Source organism: Falco punctatus (genome assembly GCF_963210335.1).
Source record: "Falco punctatus genome assembly, chromosome: 6".
NCBI lineage: Eukaryota > Metazoa > Chordata > Aves > Falconiformes > Falconidae > Falco > Falco punctatus.
Genome location: NC_137585.1, coordinates 25,519,033 through 25,544,792, shown reverse-complemented (window position 1 = coordinate 25,544,792; position 25,760 = coordinate 25,519,033). Strand labels below are relative to the sequence as shown.

The window sequence follows — 25,760 nt, the reverse complement described above, 5'->3', positions numbered from 1 at the left end:
AATGAGCAGCTTTCTAATAATGAAGATGACTTTAATATTGCAGCATCCTGTCTCTGCAGAGCACTCAGTTAATTATGAGGTGTGAATAAGGAATCTGTTTCACAGTGCCTTGGCAATTTTCTGAGTTCACTGATCCGCAAACAAGATTATTCCCTAATAGTCCGTCATCTCTGCCATTATTACACAAGGATGTTAAACTTTAAATTAAATTAAAAATGATCATCTTTAAAGTTTGGTGAGCCACGGTTAATCTTTTGATAGTGTTTCTAGGATTAACTATTATAAAATTGCTTAGTTATTTGGGGAGGAGAGAATTTTTTGTTGTTCCTGCTGTGCCATTTTTATAAAGACCACACTATAGCAACTCTCTGCTGCAAAATGCAAAAAAAAACCTTTCATTTATTTCTTTTCCAAGTCCCTGACACTGTCAGGCAACTGGTGTTTTGGGGGTAAGCTGCTTCATCAAGTTATGTGGCCTTTTTTTGTTTACAGTTCTTTCAATTGCTACCAGCTCAGGAGTGAGGGACTAAATTTGGTTCCTGGATGCCAGCTGATCGGCCCAGCTCTGTCCTTGGCCCTCAGACAGTTTGTGCGGGGTGCGAATGACATGGGCTATTGTGCAAAACAGTCAGATGGTTTCACAGAATCATAGAATGGTTTGAGTTGAAAGGGACCATAAAGATCATCTAATTCCAACCCCCCTGGTTGCTCAAAGCCCCATCCAACCTGGCCTTGAACACTTCCAGGGATGGGGCATCCACAGCTTCTCCGGGCAACCTGTTCCTGTGCCTCACCACCCTCACAGGGAAGAGTTTTTTCCTTATATCTGATTGAAATCTATCCTCTTTCAGCTTAAAGCCATTACCCCTTGTCCTATCACTGCATGCCCTTGTAAAAAGTCCCTTTCCAGCTTTCTTGTAGGCTCCCTTTACGTTTGTGATCTCTCAGGGTTGTGCAGAGCTACAGCTCCTTGAAGACATCTTTACCATTACTAGGAGTGTCAAGAGAGGTTTTTAAGGTCAAGAGAGACCATTTATGATCATCTAATCTGAGCTGGAGCATGGTGCAAGGGACAGCTTCGTCTAAGAATTACTGCATGAAGCCTACGTTTCTCTTTGAGCTATGTTGCACATCTGTCAGTAGCCCTGACTTTAAAGACTTGATGTGATGGAGTATTTGAAATATCCTTAGGTGGATGGTTGCAGTGGTATGCTGTTCTCACTGTTAAAAATGTCTGCCTATTTCTAGTCTGATTTATGTAATTTCAGCTTCCAAGCACTGCATCTCATTATGTCTTTTTCCACTAGATTAAACAGAGCTCTCCTAGCTGAAAGTTTTGCAGTCTGTGATAGTTGTTTTATCATTCTTCCAGACAGACTGAAAGGCTGGGCTTCCTCAGGGTATGTCTACCCAGCAGTTTCTCTTGTGATGCAGTTTATGTGCTTGGACCTGAACAAGTCTCGGATTAGGCAGCTTGTGTCCTGCTAATAATATGTCTGCAATGGCATGGAGATCAGAGTAGGTGAAACAACATTTGCCATTTTTTTTAAATTTTTTTTTCCTGTGGATGTCATGATAAACTGTTTCAAAACAGTAAAATACAGTTAAATTTTGCAGCACAAAAATTTCCATATTGTGAAAGTCAGTACTTTGCTGAGCAAAAACAAGTAGATTAGAGTAAAATTAGTGTATCTTTGATAATAAATCCCTATGGGGTAAGAATGAGATCTTCCCATGTGTGTTGTGTTTCTAGCACAACAGTGTTTCAATCTTAATTGGAAAATTAGTCATATGAGGAGATGCACTTGATACTGCATCTGCACACACAGATGACATTTGAATGGTGTGCTGCTTTTGATCTTATGAGCATTGCCAGGCATTAACGAATGTGAGTGCTCAGAGTCTGGAGTTGACATTTTGTCTGGAGTGCCGCGGGTGAACATGCGGTCTTCGAAATGCTGCATAGAGTCCTTGTTCACAGTCATGCAGCTGGAGAAAAAGGGATGGAAAAAATTTGCATAGATCATCCTTTTTGACACAAGATTGTCCCTCACGATATAGTTCCTAGCAGCTTTTATATTGAATCTAGTTTTAGAAACAAGAAAATATATAGATTGATATCTTTATTACACACTCAGTATGTTTTACAATCAGGATATATAAATTCAGCGGGGAAAAAATGCCTTCTGCTGAACTGCTGGCAGCCTTACCTAGAGTGCGTAGGAAGCTGTCAGGAAAGCAGGGATGTCAGGTGTTGACCTACACTGATGATGCTTCATTTGTGAGATTTAGTCAGATTAAAGCACAAAGTAATATGATTAATTTGGCTTCAGGTTCAGCGTTTAAGAATACCTAAGACAGAACATCAGCATCATTCCTTTATACCAGCTGAGACTGTGACCCAGCTGGCAGACTACTCTGTGGGTGCCATTATCTTTTACATAACAAGTTTGATATTCTTACATTTCATCTTTTTAAGCATCTGTCATTACCTCTTCAGAACCCCCTTACAAATTAGAGGTGCATCTTGCATAACTGAAGAGCCATTATTGTTTGATTACCAGGTAATGAAGTGCACACTTGTATGGAAAGAATGACGACTCCAGAGATGATAAAGTTCAGCCAGATTCCCAAGATAATTTCTAGAAGTGTTTTCTACCTTCAGCACTTATGTTTTAATAGGGGTCAGATCTTATGTCCAGTATCTTCTTAAAAAAACTATTAAGGAAGAAAATATATATGTGGGGCTTGAAAGGGGGAGCTGTTCCCATATCAAAGTCAAGAGAGATATTTTGCGTCGTCAGGGAAAATGCTTCCCTGCCATAGCCCAGAGTTTGAGGTCGCTGACTTCGATTTAGTGTGGTAGCTTATTGTGTTATTGGCCCCCTGGTAATTCTGCCAGGACATGGAGGAGGCGTCTGGGGAGGCAGGAGTCCTCAGAATTCAGTATGGCATGGTCATCCCCCAAGATACGTTTGAAGAAGACTTTAGTTTTCAGCTGGATAAAGTTGCAAGGCTCTTGAGCAAGTCCCGATGGTGCTCCCAGGGCCTGTTTTTGAGACATGGGATTCCTGGCACAGTCACTTGAAGGGGTAATGCTCTCTGCCAATTAGTAATTGTCTTCTCTTGGGCTCCCAAACATTGAGGTACTTGAGCAGGAAATTATTTCGAATGCTTAGTCCTCACGTTTAATGCTTTTTTGAGCAGAGCTTAGTGTGACAATCACAACCTGCTAATCCCTCTTAGCAGAGTTCCCCAGTAACTGGGACACATAATCATGATGATTACTGGGTCATTGCAACCAAACAGCTGGCGTTGATCGCTGTAGCTCTGTTTGTGTTCGGTATAGCTCAGGTTTCCACATCTCTGGTATCCTCATGATAAGACTCAGGCCCCTGCAAGCTTAGTGAATGGGATGGCTAACAGTGCAGATCTGACAGGCTTACTGGGATTCTTCTCGCCTTCTTAAACTAGGCGTGGTGAATTTTAGACCATTAATTTTAAAAGACTTTTCCAATCTATTAACACTTACCTTCTTAAATAGCTTCTCTGATGGGGGTTGCTGTGGCTTTAGCAAGAAGAGAGAGATAGTCTCTGATTCAGTAAAAGAAAAACCCAAAACCTAAACAAACCAACACAATCGAGAAGATAGTCTGCAGGTAGCACTTCTTAAAGTAATCCCCTTCCTTCTGTCAAAGGAACGTCAAATGGAAAGGCACTACATCATCAGAAGTCATCCTCTTATCATGCAGAGCCTGTTACCTAATCACTTTCGTAGGCTGGCTCAGCACTGCCTTGTGTCCGGTTGGATCATCTCCATGGCTCCTCTTGGAAGGCTGCTCTACAGTCTGACAGGTTTGCCTGGAAAGCTTTCTTTTCCCAGCCTAAATGCCTCGATGGCCAATTTATGGCCACTTAACCCTTGTGTTTGTGCATCTCTCTTGTCTTCCTTCCTTTGTGTGCCTGTGTGTTAATGTGTGGGCACACAAAACTAAAGAGACTGTCAAATGAGGTACAAACCTGGTGTTAAAAAGTGTGAGAATCCAGCAGCACCTCTTTATTTTATAAGTGTTCCTGGGGAGGGGACACAGAAGATTGCCATGGGTTGTTACCAAATAACCTAATAACCTTCTTACTGGCATTGTCTGTGCAAGCTTTGTGTAGTGACAATAGCTGAGACTCTCTAGAGAAGCTGCCTTTGCTTTTCCCAAGTAGAAGAGTATGTTTGGAGTGCTTGTTTTTATTTTTAATTATTTCTTTTGGTCAAGTGCCATGAAAATCTCAGCAGCCTCAGAAATGTAGCAGCCATTTTGAGAAAGCACAGAACAAAAACCATAAGCAACCGCAAATGTGTGGGATGAAAAACATACCACCAGTATGTCCACAAAATATGTATAAGGTCCCTTTATAGGAGAATGAAGCAGTAGAACATCCTGCTTTATCCTGGCAGCTGTCGAACAAGAAAAATGAAGTTGGATTGTTTTGGATAGTGGGTCATGCTTATGCCCTGTTGTACACTAGTGAAAAGCAAGTCTAAGTGAGGTGAGAACTAAAACTTAAACTGGACCTAAAATTTAAATATCAACACTTTCCTGGCACGTTAGTCAAGAAATTTGCTGCTTCTTGCTTTCTTCTGGACTCCCAGAGCCATTAGTTCTCATGAAATCAGGCCTTTTGGAGACCTCAGCTCCCTTTTCATGAGCATGTCGGGTAGGCTTCCTTTGCCAAGCTGATGGGGTGCTTCTTGCCCATTGTGTCAGTCTGAATGATTGCATGAAAATGATGTAGCCTGTAAGCAAAAATAGTATGAATCATAGTTTAAGAAAAGGATGATTGTCTTTCCTTTCCTGGTGGCATACTTCCCAGAGGGATGTTTGTCTTTTTGCTGTCTTTGACGTCTTTGCCATGCATTTCCATCCGTGAAGTCACATAGAAAGAGTGCCTTTTACTGAGCCGGGAGTGACTTGCTCCTTTTTGCCTAGACGGTCTAAAAGGGCTGCTGGATCTCTAGGGGAAGGGTGTGCACTTCTATAACCTCCGTGTCCCCTGGAAGGTGTGTGTGCATGGTAATCCCCATGCATGGTAATCCCCGTGCCTGGCACAACCGCAGGGCTGACTGATCTTTCTGCAGACACTAGATGAAGTTGAGGGCTTTCCTTGGCTACAGCTGGCATCTATGGGCATGTGAGACAATACTGTAGCTGCTGTCTGATGGACTGTAGTTTAGGTTGCTGCTGGGTCAGGGAAGGCCTCCATGGGCTGGGTTGTTTTGTCTGACAGCTGTGGAGCCATGCTTCAGAGGGGTGGATCTCCAGCTCTGTGCTAAGAAGTATCCGTCACTCAGCAGTGGTACCGGCTGCTTTTTAGCTAAAGGAAAAAAAGCTAGAGGAAATAACTTGGAGCTGCATTATATTAGTGGTCTGAAGTATTTCTGGTTCAGAGGAGACAAAATAAACTTTCTGCATGAGCTTGGGTGTGTGGTGCTCTGCTCCCTCACCATCCTCAGACGGCAGTGTGAGGTAAAGGCATTTGACGCCTTTCAATATTGGCATCAAGAAGAGACTGAGGCCCCTTAACACCCCCCAGCAATTGGGTAACTTTAATTTCCTGAGAGCTGAGTAAGGAATGTTGTATTCCCCTTTCTCTGGCAGGCTTTAGGAGGTGAGTTCCTTTGTTTTGGAAACAAATTTGATCTGAAAACATACTTTCCATAACAAAAATAGACTGTGTTGTACAGTCTGTAGACCTGATGTGAAGGCTGAACTTTTCTGTTGTGAGGAGAGATGCCTTTGGTGTCAAGTAGTAGATGGCTTCACACATGGATGCCGTGCTATCTGCTCTGAGTAGCAGCTATGGTATCAGTTATGTACTGGGGTCCGAAAGGCTGAAAATGTATGAGCATGAGGGGTTTCAGATTTCCTTTTTAGTTTTCTATTTTTCTGGTTCAGTAAAATCTTTTATATGGAGCTATTTATGTTAAGAAACAGAGCTTAAACAGCTCTGCTCCCCTGTTTGCTCTGTTTTGCTCCCCTCTCCTCCCCCCGTGCTTCCTAGCTCTGGGTGGCTCAAACGGAGAGGATCTCTGCTCAGGACACGTGCCGGCCTTTCGGACAGAGACGTGCCGCAAAGTGTGGTGAATTGCGATGTCCCTTGACCTTTGGGAAGCCTTTGGGAAACCATTCCCATTTTGCTGCTGAATTCGCAGCTTTTCAGGTTGTTCTTTCTGTCTGCGAAACTACCCATCAGTCATCGCTCCCTGAGAGACCGCTTCTTGTTATTTTTAAGGGAAATAACAATTACAAAACCAGCTTATGATGTCTGGTGTGAATGAGTCCCCTTTATTTTACTTTCTAGCCCTGCTGTGGTGGCAAGGATATATTAGTGGCATTCCTAACCTTAGTTCTCTTTGATGGAATGGTGTTTATGTATTATAAAGTAATAAATATGTAATACAATAGAAATTAAATTGTTGCTTTAGTTCTACTTTTCTTTCGTCCACAAATTTGTTAATCAAATGGATGTATATTTATGGATTTAGGTACCTGATGTAGGAAAATATTCCCAGAAGACAGTAAGAAATGAATACATACAGACCGTGTTGCAAATTGCGTTTAAATAGCTATTACCTTCATTTTCCCCACACTTGAGTGGGAAATCATGCTGCAGAGAGAAATAATGACTCTGTGATAAATCTTGAAAGAAGTACAGATGAGGCATCTCTATAATGAGATACAATAATTGGCAACTGCTTTGTTTTGGATGGTGCGGGTGGTGTATTTGGATGCAGCAATTGTGTAGGTGTGGTGAGAAAGCAGAGGAGGGCCAGGATTAATAAAACTGGCTCTTAAATCTTCATTTTTGATCTCAACCAATCTAATATTATATAGAAGCACAGTCAAATAACAGCACTGCCAAGAGAGAAAATTTGGGGGTTTACTCTTTCTCTCCCACCTTTCCACCCTCCAAGCATCACCTCACTGCTGTCCTTTGTGGCGTGTTTTCTTTGAGATGGTTGATATGTTGTCTTTTTTTTTTTTGGTGGTGGTGGTGTTTTCCTTGCAGTGAAACAAATGATCCAGCCTTACTCCCTTCTTCTTGCTGTGTGAGTTTATAATTAATGCTTTTGCAAAGCGTGTTAAGACCCTTGGATAGCAGTGTGGTTTTGGCAGTGGTTCAGTCTCCAGGAGAAAAGAGCATGCCTTAGTGTCTAGGGAAAAAAAAAATGTATCAGGTTTTTAGGGTTAGAAACAGACAGGTAAAAAAAAAGTTAATGGGATTTAAAAAATTGCTTTTCTTTAACTCCTGTAATCTGAAGCTCTTGTCTCATAACAGCCTATTTTTTATTAAATGAAGCATCTTTCCTCCTGGAGTTGGGAGTCATCCCTGTTGAAATCGTAAGAACAATGCTTATTTTGCACTGGTTTATCTCCAAACCAGTATTTCCTTATACAACCTTACCCTTTCTTTGCTTCTCTGTTCTCATGATAGAACAAAAAGGAAACTCTGAAATGTGTCAGCTGTTGTCTTAAAAAAAAATGGAGCGCATCCTTTTCTAACTAGTCAAAGGAATGGAAACCACAAAACCCTCTGGATTGCTGTCAGTCCACAGTGGCGTGAAGATCCTGAATGTAGCCACATGAACTATGCCAGGGCTGTCTGGCTGTACCAGCCCTCTTTCTCAGTCTCTGATATTAATGCTTTGAAGCAGGTCTCCGTTTCAGGCTGTTACTGCAGCGCTGAGTCATAAATCGGCAATGGGACAAAACTGGTGAAATGGTCACCCACTTCTCAGTGTTAAAGCCAAACATAAGAACAGTGTTTGCAATGCATTACTGAGAGGCTGTTGTGGTGTCCCAGAGTCTCTGGCAGCCTGGGCTCCTGCAATGCCCCAGCAGCATTGAGCTACTGTGGGATGGGTATGCATGCAGGAGATGCTGCGGATGTTGCAGAGCTGTGAAACAGTCTTGCACATTCCCTGTAACAGCATTGACAGAGAAGTACTGAAGGAAACACTGGTTGGTTAGGTGTCGGGTTTTTTTTTTTTTATTTGGCATTTTCCCCCTTTTTTAAAGCTGTCGTTTTGATAAGGGTGTTGGTTTGGGTGTTTGGGGATTTTTTTGCATGGTTGACTTAAACTTGGTGACTGTTTGCAAAATGTGCTTAAGGTAATCAGTGTTAGGAATGTTAGGAGTCACATCTGGAGTTCCTGTAAACCAGTTAGCTTCATTTGGGGAACAGTTCTACATTTTCCACCTGCTTGCTCTGAAAAGTGGCCATGAAGCAGCTTGAGGACATCTGGAAGGCTAGATAACTGGTACTTCTGCGTAAAGCAGGGATGGAAAGCTGCTTTTGTAACAATATGTTTACTTGCTGATGAGGATGTGTTGTACCAAGCACACTCACTTAGCTCCTTTTTTGAGAGCACAATAAAATTAGTGTCTTATATCCTCCCATTTAATTTCCAGTGGTGGTGATGCAGTTTTTTCTGTGCTAGGCATTGCTGTGGCTTGTCCTGTTTAATCCACTCTGCCGTTCTGGAGGGAAGGTCCTTGAAACTCCTGATGGGAGGTATGATCATGGGCTATACATTCCTGGACAGCCATCTGATAGGTCCTGTAGTGGACTGTGGGGTGAGCAGCTTGCTTACATACAAAGAAACATAGGTGATGTTAATCAGAATTTGTCTCTCTGAGGAGAATCCCAGCAGTGCAGATCATGCTCAGCTCGGCAATGATCATTGAGAGACGGACTGGCTGCTGAGATCTGGCGGCCGTGGGGCAGCCAGGGGCTCCCCTCTCAGACCCAAGCTGTGTGGTCCCAAAGAGCCTGTCCGAGTTTAGCATCTTGGGAACTGTTTGGCCTCTGAGTTTTGGCTGAAAAAGACGGCTGAGGTATGATTGCATTGACACAGACAATCTGCAAGCTATAAAGCAAATATCTTCATCTTGTTTTTTCCAGAGTTGCCTCTGCCAAAGTGCTGTAAGACTGGCTGGCACTTGGGGCTCTGGATAAGCTCTCCTCTGGCCTTCTCATTACTGATTTTATGCATGTGTTACCATACCAACGTTATTTGTAGTAGTCTTATTTTTTTTCCTGTCAAGAGGCAGTCTGTCTGTGTACTGCTATTGTGAGATGACAGAAGCTTTTCCATTTATGAATCTGTCTCTTTGATTGACCCACAGAATAGCAAAGGAAAAGCTAGCCCGTGCTTTTTGAGCATATTTTTCCATCAAAGCTGGCATCAGTTGCTGGGAACTCAAAGGCAGGGTTGCCAAGAGGGTGAAAGTATCTTGTGCACAAGAAATACAGACCCAAAAGGTGATTTTTTTTTTTCTGTCAGTAGCTCGAATTATTTTTGTCAGAGCCTGAGCTGCATTTGGACAGTGTGGGTTTTGGGGGAGCCGAGTCCAAGGGAGGTGAGCTTCCTCTCTAGCTGATGGAGAGAAAGAGGGTCCCCAGAGGGTGACTCGGAGGGAAGGATGGCTCTGCATCACCCCTTCCCTTTCACTGCTGATCAGAAACAGCACACAGGGAGGCTTGTTTCCCAGGCAGAATTTTGTCTTTCTGAATACCCCCTCTGCTGCTGCTCTTCTTGCAGGGCTTTCCAGCAGCTTTCACCAGGATTTTAATATGCGGCTTGAAGTGCTTTGTTTCAGGAGAGTAGACTGATCTGTCAGATTCCTGATGCATGCTGTCCCGATGATAGTTACCAGGGCAGAGCAAAGAGGGCAGGAGAGGGAGCATGCCCTACTGGGTGGTGATGATCCTGAGCAGTGATGTGCTCGCATAAGTGTTGTAAATCCCGAGCGGTGGGTCAGTTAGCACCAGGAACACTGGCAGGACACGGATGAATAGCACCCAGTGGGATTGTCTCATTCTTCATCAAGTGCTGGCTTTCTACCAAAAGTTGTTTTAAAAAAATAATAATACAGAAGTAGAAAGAAGTTATGATTCCCGCTGTGAAATCAGCAAGAGGTGGCTGTTGACAGAAGTGAAAGTGGGATGGAGTCTGTAGGGTTTTGTCTCTCTTTTCCATTACTTGGTAGATGCTGATATTATTTATATCGGATGCGGCCTTCCAGAGTCAGTGAGACAGATCAGTAAGAGAGAAAAAGAAATTTAAATAAATTAGGTATCTGGCACCTTTGAGTTTTAAAGTGAGCTTGTGTGCAATTGGGGGATGGTTGGCTGAGGCAAGAAGTGTGATCTAGTGTAATACAGTCCTTATTCTGAAGATGTTACTGGAGAGGCATACACAGGATCCCAGTTATGTGTTTGAAATGCTTCCACTCACACCTATGTTTGCATCAGGTCAAAACCACACAGTCAGCTATAAGCCTTGCTTCTGTGCCTTGGAGATACATTGGTGAAGGGCATGGAGAGCCTCCGTGCAGCCAGCGGTGCTGTAATGTGTGCTGGAGGCAGCCTCTGCCGCAGCCAGCCTGCTCACCCCTACCCCAGCAGACAAGGAGGCAGTGGGGGCAGCCTCGGGGTTTGCAGCGCTCCAGCCAGCACAGGAGCTTCCAAAGTCAGTGTGCAGCCTGTGCCAACAAGGAACCAAATCAGAGTACAGTCTCTTGACCTTGGAGGAAGGAGGGAACAAGAATGAGCTCCTGTTGACTCCCAGCAGTGTGAAAATTAATTTATTAGGTTTGTCTTGATGAAAAAATACCCTGGACATCCTAAAAAGTTCTGCTTAAACTGAACTCTTTTATTATTAAAGCTAACAGTCTGCAAACAAAAACAAAAACCCACCCCCAAACACTAAAAAAAAGTAAAAAAAAAAAAAAAAAAAAAGGCATTTCTCAATGAACAGCATGTTTTGTTTCTGTTTTGGACATTTTCTAAATAAGAAACTTTAAAAAAGATTTACGTTCAGTAACAGTCACACATGTTTCCCAGGGATGGGATAGAAAGAGGAGACTATTAAGGTGCTGCTCCTTGTCCCCACCAGCCTGTACTGCTGAAGGCTGGTCGATGCAACGGTGTGTATTTTTCTCGTGGAGCTTACAAACGTGTAGTGTGGGGATGGCAAAGGTATTTGCAAATCTGAGTTGAAATAACCAAAAGGTTTCAACTGAAATGAATGCTCCCTTCCGCTCTGAGCATTTTAGAAATGTTACTGCTTCCCTGCGAAGCTATCAATATGGCATATATAATAGTTAAGCCTGTGTAATAAAAAGGCAAAACTAAATGAAGGAGGCAAAGAATCAGCCCCTGTTCCTTTCAGGAAGTGGTATTTCACCCAGCAGCAAAAGCCACGTTGTGAGCTATGGCAGAGTGAGGTCAGTTCAGCACTTCCCAGGAAATCTGAATTTACACCTCACCTGAGCGCCTGCCTGCTGTAGTCAGTGGAGCTTGGTGTAGATGGTGTTGCTCTCTGGTGCCTCTCTTGATTTTCCTCATTTGTGCAAGATACTGCCGGAGATGGTCTGCTTCCTTAATCCATATTTGCATACGGAGGCACTAACCTCCGTTGTCCCCTCCGAATTACTCCCCCTGTCCCCATCTCTACATTAAATGTTTGAGAATAAATTGAGGACTCTGCTTCACGTGGTAGCTATAGCACTTGTGGCTGACCTTCAGAAGTTGTTCCCCGCCCCGCGCGCCCCCCCCGCCCCCCACTTTCATTATGTTCGTAAGGAAGCCAAATCATTTAAACCAGCTGGAAGATCCCTGAACTGCTACAGTTCTATAATCATTTCCCTCCTACCTTATAAAACTGGCTCTCTCCAGTTTACTGCCAGGCCCTTTCATTGCCCATTGAAAAAATAAAGGTCTCCAAGGACCCTGTGCTTCTCGGCTCTCTGAGAGATCGATTGGATCAATGTGCCTCTGTGTTTCAATGTCTCTGTCCTAATTCTGGAGACAGCTGCTCTGGTGTGCTGTCAGGTGGCTGTTTGCAAAGGGATAGACTCCTGGATCTGCTCAGGGCACTAAAACAAGCTCATTAGAGCGTAAAAAACCCCAACAAACAAAAAAAGGAGCAGTGGGTTGTTGCTCTGTAATAGTACCAGTCAACTGGGCCAAATTTTTCTTTTTACCTGAGGCAAGCAGCCTATAGGGTAACGCAGCATGTATGGTTTGGTCAAGACTTTAATCTCATGCAGATGATTTGTAGTGATTTTTGTAATGTGAGTTGTTTTTTTTTAAAGTAAGTTGCCCGAAGCACAGCATGTTCATCAGCACTGCCTTGGTTTGCTCCATCCATCTTGTAGAATCTGTTTCTTTCTGGCCCTTGTGAAAAGCGCCCTTTTCTTCTCCGTCATATCCCTGAGCTATCAATTCAAGGAAACAAAACTGAAGCAGACAAAACAGCTTTGCTCAAATAAAGTGTGCTTGGGTGAGCTTGTGCTCTCTGGAGGAAGCTTTGACAAGCAGCAACCACTCAGGTACACTCCATTCCACCGCTTCTCTGCTCCTCGGAAAACACTGCAGTAACCCCCTGCTCTGAGCAGGGCAGGTTAGAGACTCACTGCAAAGAGGAGAGGCTCTGAGCCAAGGCTGGTTGGTGCCCATAGCGTAGGTGCCTCCTGTGCTAACCACCACAGGAGGGGAGCGTGGTGACCAAATCTAGTAGAAACTGCTGCTGGTTTGGAGATTGCTCCTTTCTTACCCATGCAGGATCCACAAGCTAAGTGTGATTTGAAAGCTTACGCTCCCAGTGAAGGTGTGTGCCTTCCAAAACTCTTCCAAAACACCTGGTCTCGTCCCTCCGTGGGAGATGGGAGTGCGCAGGGCTTGCTGCTTGCTTGCTTGGGCTGCAGGATCTCACTGGAGGGTCTCCGGTGTCCCCCTGGCATGGGCTCTGGCTCTTTGCTGTCAGTGAGTATGACAGCCTTTGGTGAGGACGTTGCTCTCTGTATTGGTCTCAGGCATCAAACTGAGACTGTTGATTCAGGACATTTGTTTGGTATTATTCTTACTCTCTTATTTTTCTCAAAATAACTTTCTTTCTTCAGGATCGGAGGGCAAGAGTTTTACATAGTTAATTCAAGAATGTTTTTCTTCCCATCCATTTCACTGCTTAAGAAAACTTGAAAAGTAAACCAGGAAGTAAAAAAGAAACACAGTTTTCTGGAATAAGTAGTGTGTTACTGTTTCACAAGATTTTTCCTACTGAGACATATTTTGGAAAAAGACCCTTTTGTCTGTGTATAAATAATACATATACATATAACCTGAAAGTTTTTACAATGGCTTACAAACAACAGCTGTATTGACACTTCTGATTTTTTAATTATGTTTTAAAAATCTTTCCTTTGTTTTTGCTCCACAGTTCAGGTTTCTGTGATTTGTTTTTGTTTGGCTTGTGGGTATATTGAATGCTTTAGTAGTTTAATTGCATTCTAACCACAGAAGTATATATGATTGGCACTTGGAACAAACCTTTATTTCTCTGGGAATGTTTGCAGAATAGCAATTCTGATTGCTGCTTTATGGATGTTACATTTAATCAATAACTCAAATACAGAAATAACAGCATCATTCTGTCTTCATTCTTGGTTGGCAATACTACCCACACTGGCTGGTACTTTCTTCTTAATTATTCAACAAGGGGCTATTTATTGTGTTTAATAATAGGATCAAACATGCAGTGCAAATGTTAAAGGGGAACAAGAAAAGAAAAAAAGTCAGTTTAATGAACATACCTGTTTCCTGTGAGCACATCTATGCAAGAGTTTTTAGATCAGTTTTGTTGCAGCGTTGCTTGTCCTGGCACTTCTTTACAAGTAAATTCAGGAGAATCAGTTCTCCTGCTTTAGCTGCAGTGGGACTGCTACCATGCTGCAGAGCAGAGGCTGTGCTGGTGTTCCTCCATAGTGACTCTTCTGGTGGCCTTTGAGGCCAAGCCGCTGGCTGTGTCCATGCACCTGTGCAGTAGTGGTCCTGCAAGAGCCACCACTGCCCCTTAAGAATGAGCAGATGTGTTTGTGGGAGCTCAGATACTGCTTCTCACCTTTACCCTCCTCTGTCACCTGTGCCCTCTTCTCTAGACATCTGTATCATTTTTTGATGAGATCCCATCAGTGTTTGGAGTCTAGACAAGCGACATGCAACCTTTCCCACAAGGCGTGGCTCTTCTCCTTGCACACCAGGGTCTGTCTGTCCCATGGCCTGTCTGCCCACACCCTCACACCCTCCTTTTGGCTGGCTTGTGGGACAGGTGTGATGCTGGAGGATGCCCCACATGGTGCCGGAGGGGGGGTCCCTTTGGCAGTGTGGAGCTGCATTGCAGCTGGGCTTTGGAAAGGACCTTTGTTGCGAGATGACCTTGTTAAAGGGATCTTGGCTGTGGTCTGCCAGAACAACCCAGACCATGGCTACATTGGAGGGTGACAAAGCCTTGAAAAAACTGGTTTTCGTGGGTTCCCCTCAGGCCAAGCGGGTGATGTGCCTTCTGGCATGGGGTGTCTGGGGAAGAGAGGCTATCTGTTAGGTGGGAAGGTTTGGTCACTCAGTGTCAGCTCCAGTCCCATCCTGTAAAATTTTGATGTGATTGGTACGTTACAGGCTGTTGCAAAATCCCTGAGGCAGAAGCTGCTTGGATTTTTGGCTAAGTGCAACATCCCATAAGCTTTCCTGTGAGCAACTGTGCAGGGTCTTTCATACTTGCCAGGCTTGTAAATATCAGAATTTAAGCCCACTTCTATGGAAATGGAGACTACAAAATGATGTCGTTTTCTTGCTACTGATTATTTTTGGAAGTTGCCAGTGCAGTTCAAAGCAAAAATCTTAGTAACTTAAAGAAGACTGGAACATTTGTGGTCTTATTTTTCTGGCAGTAGATGAGACTGATCTGTGGTCAAAATAGGATAAAATGTAATTATTTTTTCTAATTCTGCCAAGTTATAGAGTTATTCTTTTACTGATATGCTTTTGGCTTTTACCATTTATTATCTGTTTAGATGAGATATAAAAGAATAGCTTTGCAGAGGAAATCCATTTAAAGTAAGCCACTAATCTTTAATGGCTATTGCGGATTTTAATTTTTATTTTTCACAGATGAACATATCATAACCGAATCATGAGTGCCTGTGATGAAAGAACTGGTCCATTTTTAATTTGAAGAATTTAAGGATTTGTGTGTAGATGGTTGTGTGGAAAAATGACCGAGAGAAAAGTTATTGGAAGCGCAGTGTTTGGTATTTCATGCCAACAGTAACAGCACAGGCACAATTTACTCACAGGGCTGCTGACAAAAGAAGTAATTTGCTTCCAATTTTTGAATTGTTTTCTTTCAGATTCTTTCTGTGTTGCAGTATAACTTTGGCATTGAGTTGCATTTGATTGCAAACATCAAAAAGTTTCTCTGAAAGAACACCAGCTCTGAAGAATGTTATTTTGCTTCTTCGCTATTGCTAACAGACTCGTGTCATTCATATTTAAAAAGAACAAGCTATTTTTAAATTTAAATTAAAAATAACAGACAGTTTCCTAACAAGAAAAGAATGGGGAAGGTGTTTTGTTTTTTTTTTTACCATTTATTTTGTGTTTAGAGATGGCTGTGACATATTTACAGATTGCTTTATTCAATCTGACAGAAGCAAAGGGACATGATAGATCAAATGTCAGATTAAGAATTTTCCGGAAAGGAAATACCTTCTTCCTGAAGTATTTAGTCTTGACATCCAGTAAACTGTTTCTAAAGTAGCTGATGCATGGGTTTCATTTTGAAGGAAAAGTTTGTGGAAAATGGGCCAGGCTTCAGTTTGAGGACAGCACAGCTGAATTTAGTATCTCTGCTACTGGTGGCTTTTAACAGAAGGTCTAGATCCAAACAAGGGCCATCCCTTTCCTTTCCATTGTGTGAATTTGGGAAGATTTTCAGTGTAAATGAATAGGTTCTAAACTCTTTTAATTTAGAGGGCATCTTCAGGAGAATCCACGCAAGCTTTCCCATCTTCATTAACACCTCGATAAAGAAACTGTTGCTATTGCAGTAGTGCCTCATACACTAGCTCTTTTGCACTCCATGCTCTCTCCTACTTCCATAAAGTCTGTGCTAACATGGTCCTTTCACCCAGTCCCAGCTCTTAGACGTTGCTGTCAAAAGGCAGAGGCAGCCAGGAGAGGAGGAGGAGGGAAGATTAGCAAATTCATGAATGTGCCCCCCACCCCTCCCCGAATTTTCCCTATCACTTGTTTTCACTTATTTTCTCATTATCACTTGCTGTTTGTTTCTAGATGTCCATAAACTGGTTCTTGGATGTTAGTGATGGTGAACTCCCCATACATGCTCTGTTTTACTGCCCTGAAGGTCCACAGTCCCCCTACCCCATTATAGTGGTGTGGTAACTGCTTCTCTTTTCATCCTGTTATCTCAAAGTCAAAGATTCAAACTGTGGATGCATGATTTCCCCCCCTTACCAATGAAATGAAAAATGTGAATTTAAATTGAATTTGACAAGTAGATTCAAATTACAGTTAAATTATGGAAGAATTAAAAAAAAAATATGTTTTGAAATAAAGCAATAGTCTTCAGACTACCTTTACAGAGGGTTTCACGTGCTCATTTTCTCCCCTCATTTCTTTGCAAATTGTGTCCACATTTCCTTCTGAAACCAGACTTTCACTTACCACTTTCACTTGATTTACCAGAAATGCTCACAAAACATTATGTGTGTCTCCAAGCATTGCAGAAAGTTTCTTTTTGGGTCACCAAATGATGACTTTAAAAATATAGCTCAGTTCAGTAAACATATTTAAGAAAAAACCCCACAACTGAGGATTTGTCCTGAGGGAGAGCAGGCTGAGCTGTAGAAGGTTGCTTTCTTAAGTTTTTAAAATTCCTTAAAAAGTTGTTTCAGGAGCTGGCATTGTGACCAGCTGACCCTTATCTACCCCCATGCTTCTTATCAGTGCCCATCACTTTTTGTAGGGCTGATACATGGAGGAGGAAGGAGGTGATGGGCCTTTTCTCCAGTGGAGTTCTTTGGTGCTCCTGGCATACCCTGATGGCTGTGTAGGGGTGAGCACACGCATCCCTGCTGTGGGGCTGGGTGCTTGCCTTTGCTGGGTGTATTTACAGCTGGACTGTGCTCCTTGCTGAGTCCTCACGGCATTTTCTGGGGGCTGGGTGCCTGCATGGCGCCATGCGTTTGTCCATAAGAAGCAGGCAGACTGCCTGAATGTGATGGCTTCTGTTTTGTCCTGTTCTTTTTGTTGTGGTCCGTCCCCTTCACCCCCCCCGCCCCCACTTCCTTGTATAATCTTTTTTGGCACTGTATTTGAATCCAGGATAGTTTGGTGTTGCTAGCAATGGTATGTCTTTATATCCTGTTTTGAGGTGTGTATCTTTCCTCCCCTGTGCAGAGCGCAGGAGGCTCACCAGAGAGAGACTGAGTCTCAGAGAGACTGATTTCTGTGCTTTCTCTGCCATATTTTACTGACAGAATGGATTTATTCCTCCTCTTCTGTCCTGTTGTAAACTTTAAAATTTCTCTATTTTATTTTATTTTTTAAGTTTGCCTACTGGGGTCCTAGGCAAAGACAACAGCAAAAAGTTAGAGCCTTAATTTCCTAATTGCATATATATAATTTTAAAGCCACCATGGTTCCCTCTGTAAATTAGCAGGCTAGTTGGACTAGTGCATTTACTGGCAGGACAGCAGGTCTCCACATCTTTTGTGGCTTGTTTCTAAATTTTTACTAGGACACTTGATTCCCAGAGACACCTCCATAATTTCCACTCACAATAATGGAGCCTTGTTCATGAGTGGAGGATAACCTCCTCCCGTCTTCACATAAAAGCTGGCAAGTAAGCTAGTTTTTTTGTGATTAGGGAGCATGTTTTAGATACCTTGCAGACTCCCTGCTTGGGCACAGTGGGTCTGCAAGCAGCCCCTTCACCAAGCCTGGCCCTGCGGAGCGAGTGTGGCCTGTGGACGCTGCGCTGTGTTTTGGGGAAATCTGATTCAAGAGCTGCCAGCTGTTTTCTGTGCAGAGACATGAAGGCAGCATTCGGTCTGTAGGAGTCCTGGCTGTCCTCTGTGGTTTTGGGTCCATCTGCTCATGCTGGATTGATTCGTCAGAAGCACAGCTGCTTTCAGAAGTGGAGCTGCTCTGGGGAAGGTGGTCTCTTTCCTGCCTCTGGTGCCACAGTCCAGCTCCCGAGTGCTCACTGGGGACACAAGTGAATGCAGCTCCAGTGGCAGCAGATTTCTTGCATACTGCTGCTGGATCTCTGACAGCAGCAGGGGCTGGAATATCTCCATTATCTCCATCTTTCTTTCCTTCTTGGCTCCTCTTTGTTCCCATCCCTTTCCTCTTTGTGCCTACCTTCCTTTCTCCTTTAGCCCCTCTCTTCCTTGTAACACATACTCATATAGCCTCTTCTTGAGACACAATTTTCAGCCCTCTGTAGTCCAAGCAAATGGTCCCTTCCAGGTTGGATACAGGCATTGCAGGAGAGAGTCTCCTCTCTCAATGGTTTTGCAGGAGCAATGCAAGGAGAGTCTGATGCTGTTCCTGCAGGCTTCTGCTAGATGGTGCTTGGTAGGGCTGGAGGCCCTGGGGAATTGATACAAATCTCTAGTGACATTGCAAATGGAGATCTTTTTTCCTGGTGGCTTGTCATGTGCCCAGAAGTGGAGTCAGTTGTCACTGAAAGCAACAACAGGAGCATCTCTGTAATCCCTCTACACAATTCAAATCCATGCTCCAAAGTACAGAACCACTGAAGTTTTCCTAATAAACTGCTTGCATGACTTTGTTGATATGGGCAAATATCTCTAATTGCTTTTTCAGAAACAGCCTAACTGATTTACCTGATACTTTTAAGGAAGAAAATTATTTCAGCTTGACACAAGATCCTGGAAGGGAAAACTTCCAGCATGAATGTATATAACTTGTCAAAAGAACAAGCAGCTGAAAATAGGGGTTTGTAGTTGAATGTGTGGAGCAGCTAAAGCTGCTATCAGTGCTGCTTATAATGCTTTTCCTTGAAATACTATCCCTTAATGGGGCTAGGTCAGGGAATAAGGAGCCTAAGTGTGGATTTCAATGCCTCAGGTGTGCGTGATGCAGAGGAAATAAAATGGCTGAAATCGATGGAAGCTTTAAATTGCAGGCATGGTGCTTTGGTTTCCTGAGATCTGCTGGATGGTGGCTGTGCTTTGATGAGGTCTTATTTTTCCTGTTAGCCCTGCTCAACCTTGTCTCCCTGTCCGTCAGTCAGTGGAATGTCTGGTATGAAGGGACGCCCCTTTTCATCTTCCTGGTCACATCTTTGATCTGTTACATGCATTTTGCTGCTTTCCTTTTTTTTCTTTCTATTTCTGATCCCTTACTGTGCCTCTCTTCTCCTTTCCCTGTTACTCCCAGTTTTCTTCCTCTACTTTCATCCCACACAGAATGAGGTATGTTTTGCCTAAAAGAATAAGGAAAAGCCAGAAGTGGAATCTCCTCTGCTATGTATGACAAGACAGTTATGCCTTGCTTTCCCTGAAAATCCGACAGACAGTAAAAACTCCAAATGTGGTCACAACTGAAAATGTACACAAAGAGCATGTGACATTATCAGTGTGAATGAGTTAAAACTATTGTGACTTTCATAAAATCGCTCCATGGCCCCCTAAAGAGTCTGTAAAACTGCTTCTGTTTGTGTGTGTTTATGCATCTGGGTCTGCGTGGGTAGTGGTGGCTGGGGTTTAAGGCTCTCCGGGGAGATAAAGAGCAAGGACGCCACACACATGCTGTGGGGAATGTCAAGATGGCTTATAAAGAAGGAAGCAGGAGGACTTTTTTTTCTTCTCCCTTGCAAAACTTGTAGCTATGACTGGTATTTTATTTCCTTGCACTGACAGGTATTTTAAGCAAGTTAAAAATCCAGATATGTCTGGAATATATTGTTTTTTCCTTTTTTTTAATCAATTTTTTTTATTCCACGATGGATTTTCATTCCTGTTTTCTCCCTGGGGTATCACATATACTTGCCTATGGTTGTTGTCCTCAAGGAGGAACACAGGTTGAGCTAGGCTGAAAAGATACTTCTCCAATTTAAGATCTAGCTGGCTGCACAGACTATGCAGAAGTCATCTTCAAGTAGAAAAGGTAAGGTGATCTCTATAGACAAAATATGGCTCCTGTAAAACTTGCACATTCTCAACAGGGGAATCTGTCAAACTGGTTTGGAATTAGGTGTGCATCTATCAGTGACCTGAAGCTTTGACATTTGCCTAAAATAGCTCCTTCTAAGTTTAAAAATGTCTTGATTAGAGGTGTCTTAGTGTTATCAATAATTAAGAATAAGTTAACAGCCTTGCTTTCATACTCATCCTTCTAATGTCTTTCTTCAGTATTAGGGTTTTGAAAGTGCTTGTTCAAAACTCTGGTGGTTGCTGGGAGTCGGATGTTTCCTGAGAAGAGTGTAAATGGAAGCAATGATCTCACAGTGGCCAAAACAAGCTCTCAAAAGACCAAAGCTTGTTCTACTTCATAGTTATCTTGGTCTTTTAGATGTCCCTGATGGGGAACCATTCATCACACATCTGAATTGTTTGTTTGCTTCCCTTGAGAAAGCCTTCAAAGAGAACAGAAGAGCAAGTTCATGTTTTATACTAAAGCTGAGTCGGCTGCAGCGTGTGGGTTAAATGTGTTGCCAGTACTGGTCTGCGCGATAGCTCACGCAGCCGTGGCAGTGAGTGGCAGCTAAGGAGCTGCCCTGCTCCTTTCTCTAAACTCTAGATGCCTCCAATGGTACAGGCAAATTAAAAAAGCTGCCTGCTTCTTAGAGAAGTTTGTTTTGATTAACACAGAGTCCATCTGGTACCAGCAAAGTTTACATTCCTGTAAACTGCACAGTATTGAGTTTTACTAGGCCACCTACCCTGCTGTCTTCAATTATAAAACCTCTGAGTTCCCTGATGATGTAATTGATTTCAGGATGAGCCGTGCTTTTCAGGAAGCCGGAGCTGCCAAATATCTGTCTTGGCCTCTGCTCGAACTGTGTGAGAGAAGTCCCTGCATTATTAAGCATTTCTTGGATTTATTGTTTGTTGTGATTCTGGTTGCTTCAGGGAGTATTCCTGAAAGGCTTTTAAAAGATAGCAAGTACGCAATTACATGCTGGTTTGCTTTGTAGGAAAGCTCGCGCGAAGCTGCCCAAGTGGGCTCCTTTCACACTTGTTTAGCAAACCTGGCGATCTGGATTTCCTCCTCTCATTTTATCACTTCATTATGAAAATCTGGGAGACCTACACCTTGAAATGTTTGCCCATTCTGGAGTAGCATTTTGGTGCATGGAACTACCATCAGTACAGTTTTCCTACATGTATCCTGTGCCTGCTTTCATGCAGAAATGAACAGGTGTGTGTATTTTGGCATGGGAAGCCACATTATGCTGATCGTGGTGGAGCAGGTAATAGGGAGTGGATCCTATGAACAGTGGGATGTTTGGCAGCCTGGTGAGGTTGGCAAATGCATGGAAATCTGACCTGTAAATGACTTTATGCAAGGCAGCTGTTTAAAACGGGCTAAACTATTGTAATAGTAATTTTTTTAGTTGTCCTAGTTAAACACAAAACAGCGAGCTTTGGCTGATCAGGTTGCCTGAAGTTCAAGGTAACTTTAGATGTGTTTGCAAGCTGCAATTTTACATGGGGAAGGCTACTACAATTTACATGCTGTGTGTCACTGACATTTAGCAAAACTCCTCATCCAGGTCCCATTTGCAGTTTGTTTGATTTTAATACATAAACTATGTATTGTTCTTTGCATGCACCAGACGTGAGATGTGTTACTAGTTACCTTCCCTGAAACAAGTAATGGCCTCAGTAGGGTCCTGTGGAAAATGGTTCTCATAAAGCTTTGATGCACTGAGCATAACCCATATGTTTGTGCCACTCCCACAGGTTTACCTGATGGGCAGACAGCTGGATTACCAAGCAATGAACCATGCTATCTTTTGTGGGTTTCCAGATAGGCTTCAGGACAGTAGCTCTCTCATAACAGAAAAGCTTTGCTTCTTAATTGAACTACCACGGAAAAAACCCATTTCTTAACTTAAGCTGCAAAGTAGCAAAACCGTTTGGAGGGGAAGGATCAGAAGGCTCAGGGCTCTCCTGAGCTCTTGCTTCACCCATTCCCAGTTACCCATTACTTTCATTCTGGTTCCTTCTTGCTTGCTGCCCGTTTGCTCTCTAGCACAGGGTGATTTGCAGTTGGTGTCGGTGGAGGGCTTTCTTTTTTATTCTTGGAGATTTTACTGCTCAGCAACATAAACTGTGAGGGGCCTGTCAGGATTTTCTGAAATTCTTTCAGAAGGCCTGCTTTGCAGTGACCATGGCTACCCTGCAATTCGGTGGAGCATTTCAAATTAACTTCCTCTTGCAGATAAACTCACACCTTGAAACTGTGCTTGGTAGCTTGCGTAGTGTTATGCTTGCTGCAAGGAAGGTGTGAGATTTTAGTTACTCGTAGGCAGACAAAAAAAAAGTCAAAATCAAGATGTTTTAAAGAGTAAGCATTCCTGCACTGTACTGCCAAGGGTGGAAGAGCAGCTATTGCCTTCCATTTACATTTATTTTCTGGCTTTAATTTTCTCCTCGGGCCAGGCTTGAGAGAGAGCAGAGAGCTGGTAATAATGAGGGGTTCTTCTAGGCTCTGTGGTGGTCTCCAGTTCTAGATCATTGTTTGCAAGGCCCTGAAGCACAGAAACACTTTCCTGAGCCTCAGCAGCCTAAAATGAAGTTTAACTTTCTTGCTGAAGGGCTACCTTCACGAACAGCCTGCTGTCCCTAGCAGTTGTTCCAGCTAGAACATCTTCAATGTGAACTTGAGCTGTTAAAAGCCAGATCCCTGCTGAGGGTGGCAAAGCAGTGGAGTCGGCATGTCCCCACTGTCCCACAGGTGCTGCCCCCCGAGCTTGTAGCTTGCCCAGCCACGGGTGGCTGTCATGGAGGATGGCAAACCTGTGGCCCGGAGATGGTGGCTGCCTCACGAGTTTTAGGTCACTGATGTGAGGTGATGTAGTTTCTCAAGGATGAAGTTGGCAGACTTCTTGAGAACGATAACAGTGCTTCTCTGTCTCTAATTGTAGTTTTGGAGAAAAAGCTGAACTGTGCTGGCTGATCTTTTCCCAGGATAATTCCACCTAAAGCAAATATTTGTAATGGAAAATTTCTGTCCAAAGTGTTGCAGTTAGTTAAAACTACAAGCGAGTGAAAGCAGGTTCTTGAAAAGAATCGGGCAGCATGATTAATAGAGGGCTGTCCTCCCTCCACCCATAAAAATATAAACAAAATGTAACCCAAAACTTCTGTTCCTGCTGCAAATCACGAGGGGGTTGAGTTTCATGTAAGGTTCCAGTAGGGAACAAAAGACCGGGGTTTGATCCAAATGCTATTAAAGTCACCGAGAGTCTTTCCCTTTGGCTCCAGTGGGCTTTGGAGCAGGGCCATGGTGAACACTTGAAGGCCAACCTGACCTTTCATGGAGAGAGAAAGCTGAAGGCTTAGTTTCATCTCACTTGTACTTGCTGAAGCCTGATTAAAATCAGTGGGAGCTCAAAAAACTTTACACTTTGCGGAATTCAGCCCTCGAAGACTAGTCTGACATTTAAGTCAGATTTGGTGCTTAAATGTCAACATTTGTAAATAAGTAGACACCAAAGACAGAAAGTCATCTGGCTTGCTTTACAATGTATGGTTTGGTTCCTGAGTTTTAGGCACGACACTTAGGGAAAGTTTTCTGAAGAGCAGTTATTTTATAGAGAACACCCAGATGTACTTCTTTATTCTTGTTAAATGCTGCCTGTTTCTTGCTGGCTTTGCCCCTGGTGCTTTTGTCTGCATCTTGCCATGGTGACCAGGCTTGCAAACTTCCTACTATAGAAAATTTGAACAAAAAGCCAGATATTAAAGACTCTTGGCAGCATTAGGAAGTGCTGCAATCTTGTTTTTTCAATGACTTGAAAGGTGGAAGCAATCAGATGGTAGACTGTCTTGAGGAATTTGGAAAGGAAATAAGATGTGGTTTATATGCTAGATGTTCACGGGAGAAACTTCTGATGCTTTCATGCTTGGAAAGGTAACTTGTGTGCAGGTGTTGTGATTCATGCTGCAGTTTTTGTAAATAATTTAAATAGAGTATCCCAATACTGATTGTATGTTACACAGAGAAACCTGCAAACATTTCCCTTCTGAATTTGTTTACTTGCTATTTATAACTTCTTAAAATTATTTGTCATTTTTCAATAGTTTTCTAGCTTCTATATGCTTAAAATATCCCTGTTCTCTCTTCTGTATTTCTTTTTGTTTCTCATCACTTTATTAAAATAATGAAGCCACTGTAAGGTCCAATAGAAATTGAATTATCATTGGATTAATGCCATAGGCATGGCACTGTTTGTTATACTAAGAAAGCTCCTTAGAATTTGTCAAATGCTTCTACTCTATTAAAATTAGTATGTAGTTTTGGCTCCAGATACAGTTTAATTATTGAGAAACAGGAAGATTTTTATGAACGCTCCAACAACAATAAGCCACCTGTGTGTTTGTCTCTCTACAGTTAATTATCATAACACCTTGTCAGCAGACTCGTAATGCAACTTAAGCATGCAGAATATGCTTTAAAAAAAAAAAAAAGCTTAAAATAAGTTCAGTTCTGCTAGACAGTTATTCCCATCTGTAGAGGCTCAGCAGAGAGCTGGGAACAAGGAGTTTTTGCATTTTAATCATGGCCTAAAATTGAATTGCTCTGTTTGGGTGACCTTTTAAAAATGTGTCTCGGTGTAGTCTTCTGGGAGTCTGAAGACAGCAATCTTAGTGAGACACGTGGGGCTTTTCTAAGGATTAAGGTGTTCATTGATGATTTAAAAAAAACAACTAACCAAACCCAGATTTTGATGGGGAAACTGCAATGTATTGTAGTGTGTATTGTATGAAGGTGGCCTCAATATTTTACTTAAGTCATGTGGAAAGAGCTTTGAAGAGTAAGAGTGATGTCATTGTTACTGCAGGTTAGTCTAGGGTGGCTAAAACCATGTACAGCTTTTTCTCCAGTTTGAAAAATGAGTTATTGTTTAAAAGTATTTCAACAAATATTTGTTTCCTTATATTTCAGCTACCTGACTGCAAATAACAACCAGAATTTCTTGTATACTGCAAGGCCTTTTTTGAAGAGAGCTGCTTTGGTGATAAGCTACGTAAGTATGAATAGACTTGATGATGTATTTCTGTGTATGTGACAAAAATGAACATTGCATGGTGGTGTCCCAAAAGGCTTGGAAAGCTTAGATGGTAGAACTTAATACAAAGTTAGTCTTAGAAAGTAGTCTAGATGACTTCAGCTAGGCAGAGACAAGAATATTGCTGTGTTTTCAGTTCAGATTGTCTTCTAATTTATAGTGGTTGCCCTTACAACCACATGATTGTCTGCAGGTATTTCCTGCCCTAAACACAGGAGTACTCTCTGGTGCTGGGCTGACTTTTCAGTGGCATGCTGTTAGCTTCAGTGCAGGGCTTAGTAAGAGTCACAAGAAAAGCTCTGCCTGCAAATACCTGCTGCTTGGCATGCTCCAAGCAGAACTTGACACGTTGCAGGGGAGAAAACAAGCACCTCCACAGGTGTGGACTGGGTGTGCAAGTCCCTGTGTTGCTCTAGGAGTCAGATCCCCTTGCTTGTCCCTTGACAAGTGGTTTCCAGAAAGGTGGAGGAGTGCCAGCCCACGGGAGTCCTTCCAGGGATTAGGATTACACAGCATGAGAAACACTGATGGAGCTTGTCCTTACAGCTGTGCCAGCATGAGTGAACAATAA

The 25,760-nt window shown here is 42.8% G+C and overlaps 1 protein-coding gene across 2 annotated transcripts in view; it reads left to right on the top strand.

Annotated features, from left to right (window-relative positions):
• Positions 1-25,760, top strand: part of TMTC1 (transmembrane O-mannosyltransferase targeting cadherins 1) — a 167,461-nt gene that overhangs the window by 49,713 nt on the left and 91,988 nt on the right. For both annotated transcript variants that reach the window (XM_080393553.1, XM_080393552.1), the window contains exon 6: positions 25,066-25,147. In XM_080393553.1, the coding sequence (XP_080249679.1) occupies positions 25,066-25,147 (82 nt within the window). The remainder of the gene's footprint in view (positions 1-25,065; positions 25,148-25,760) is intronic.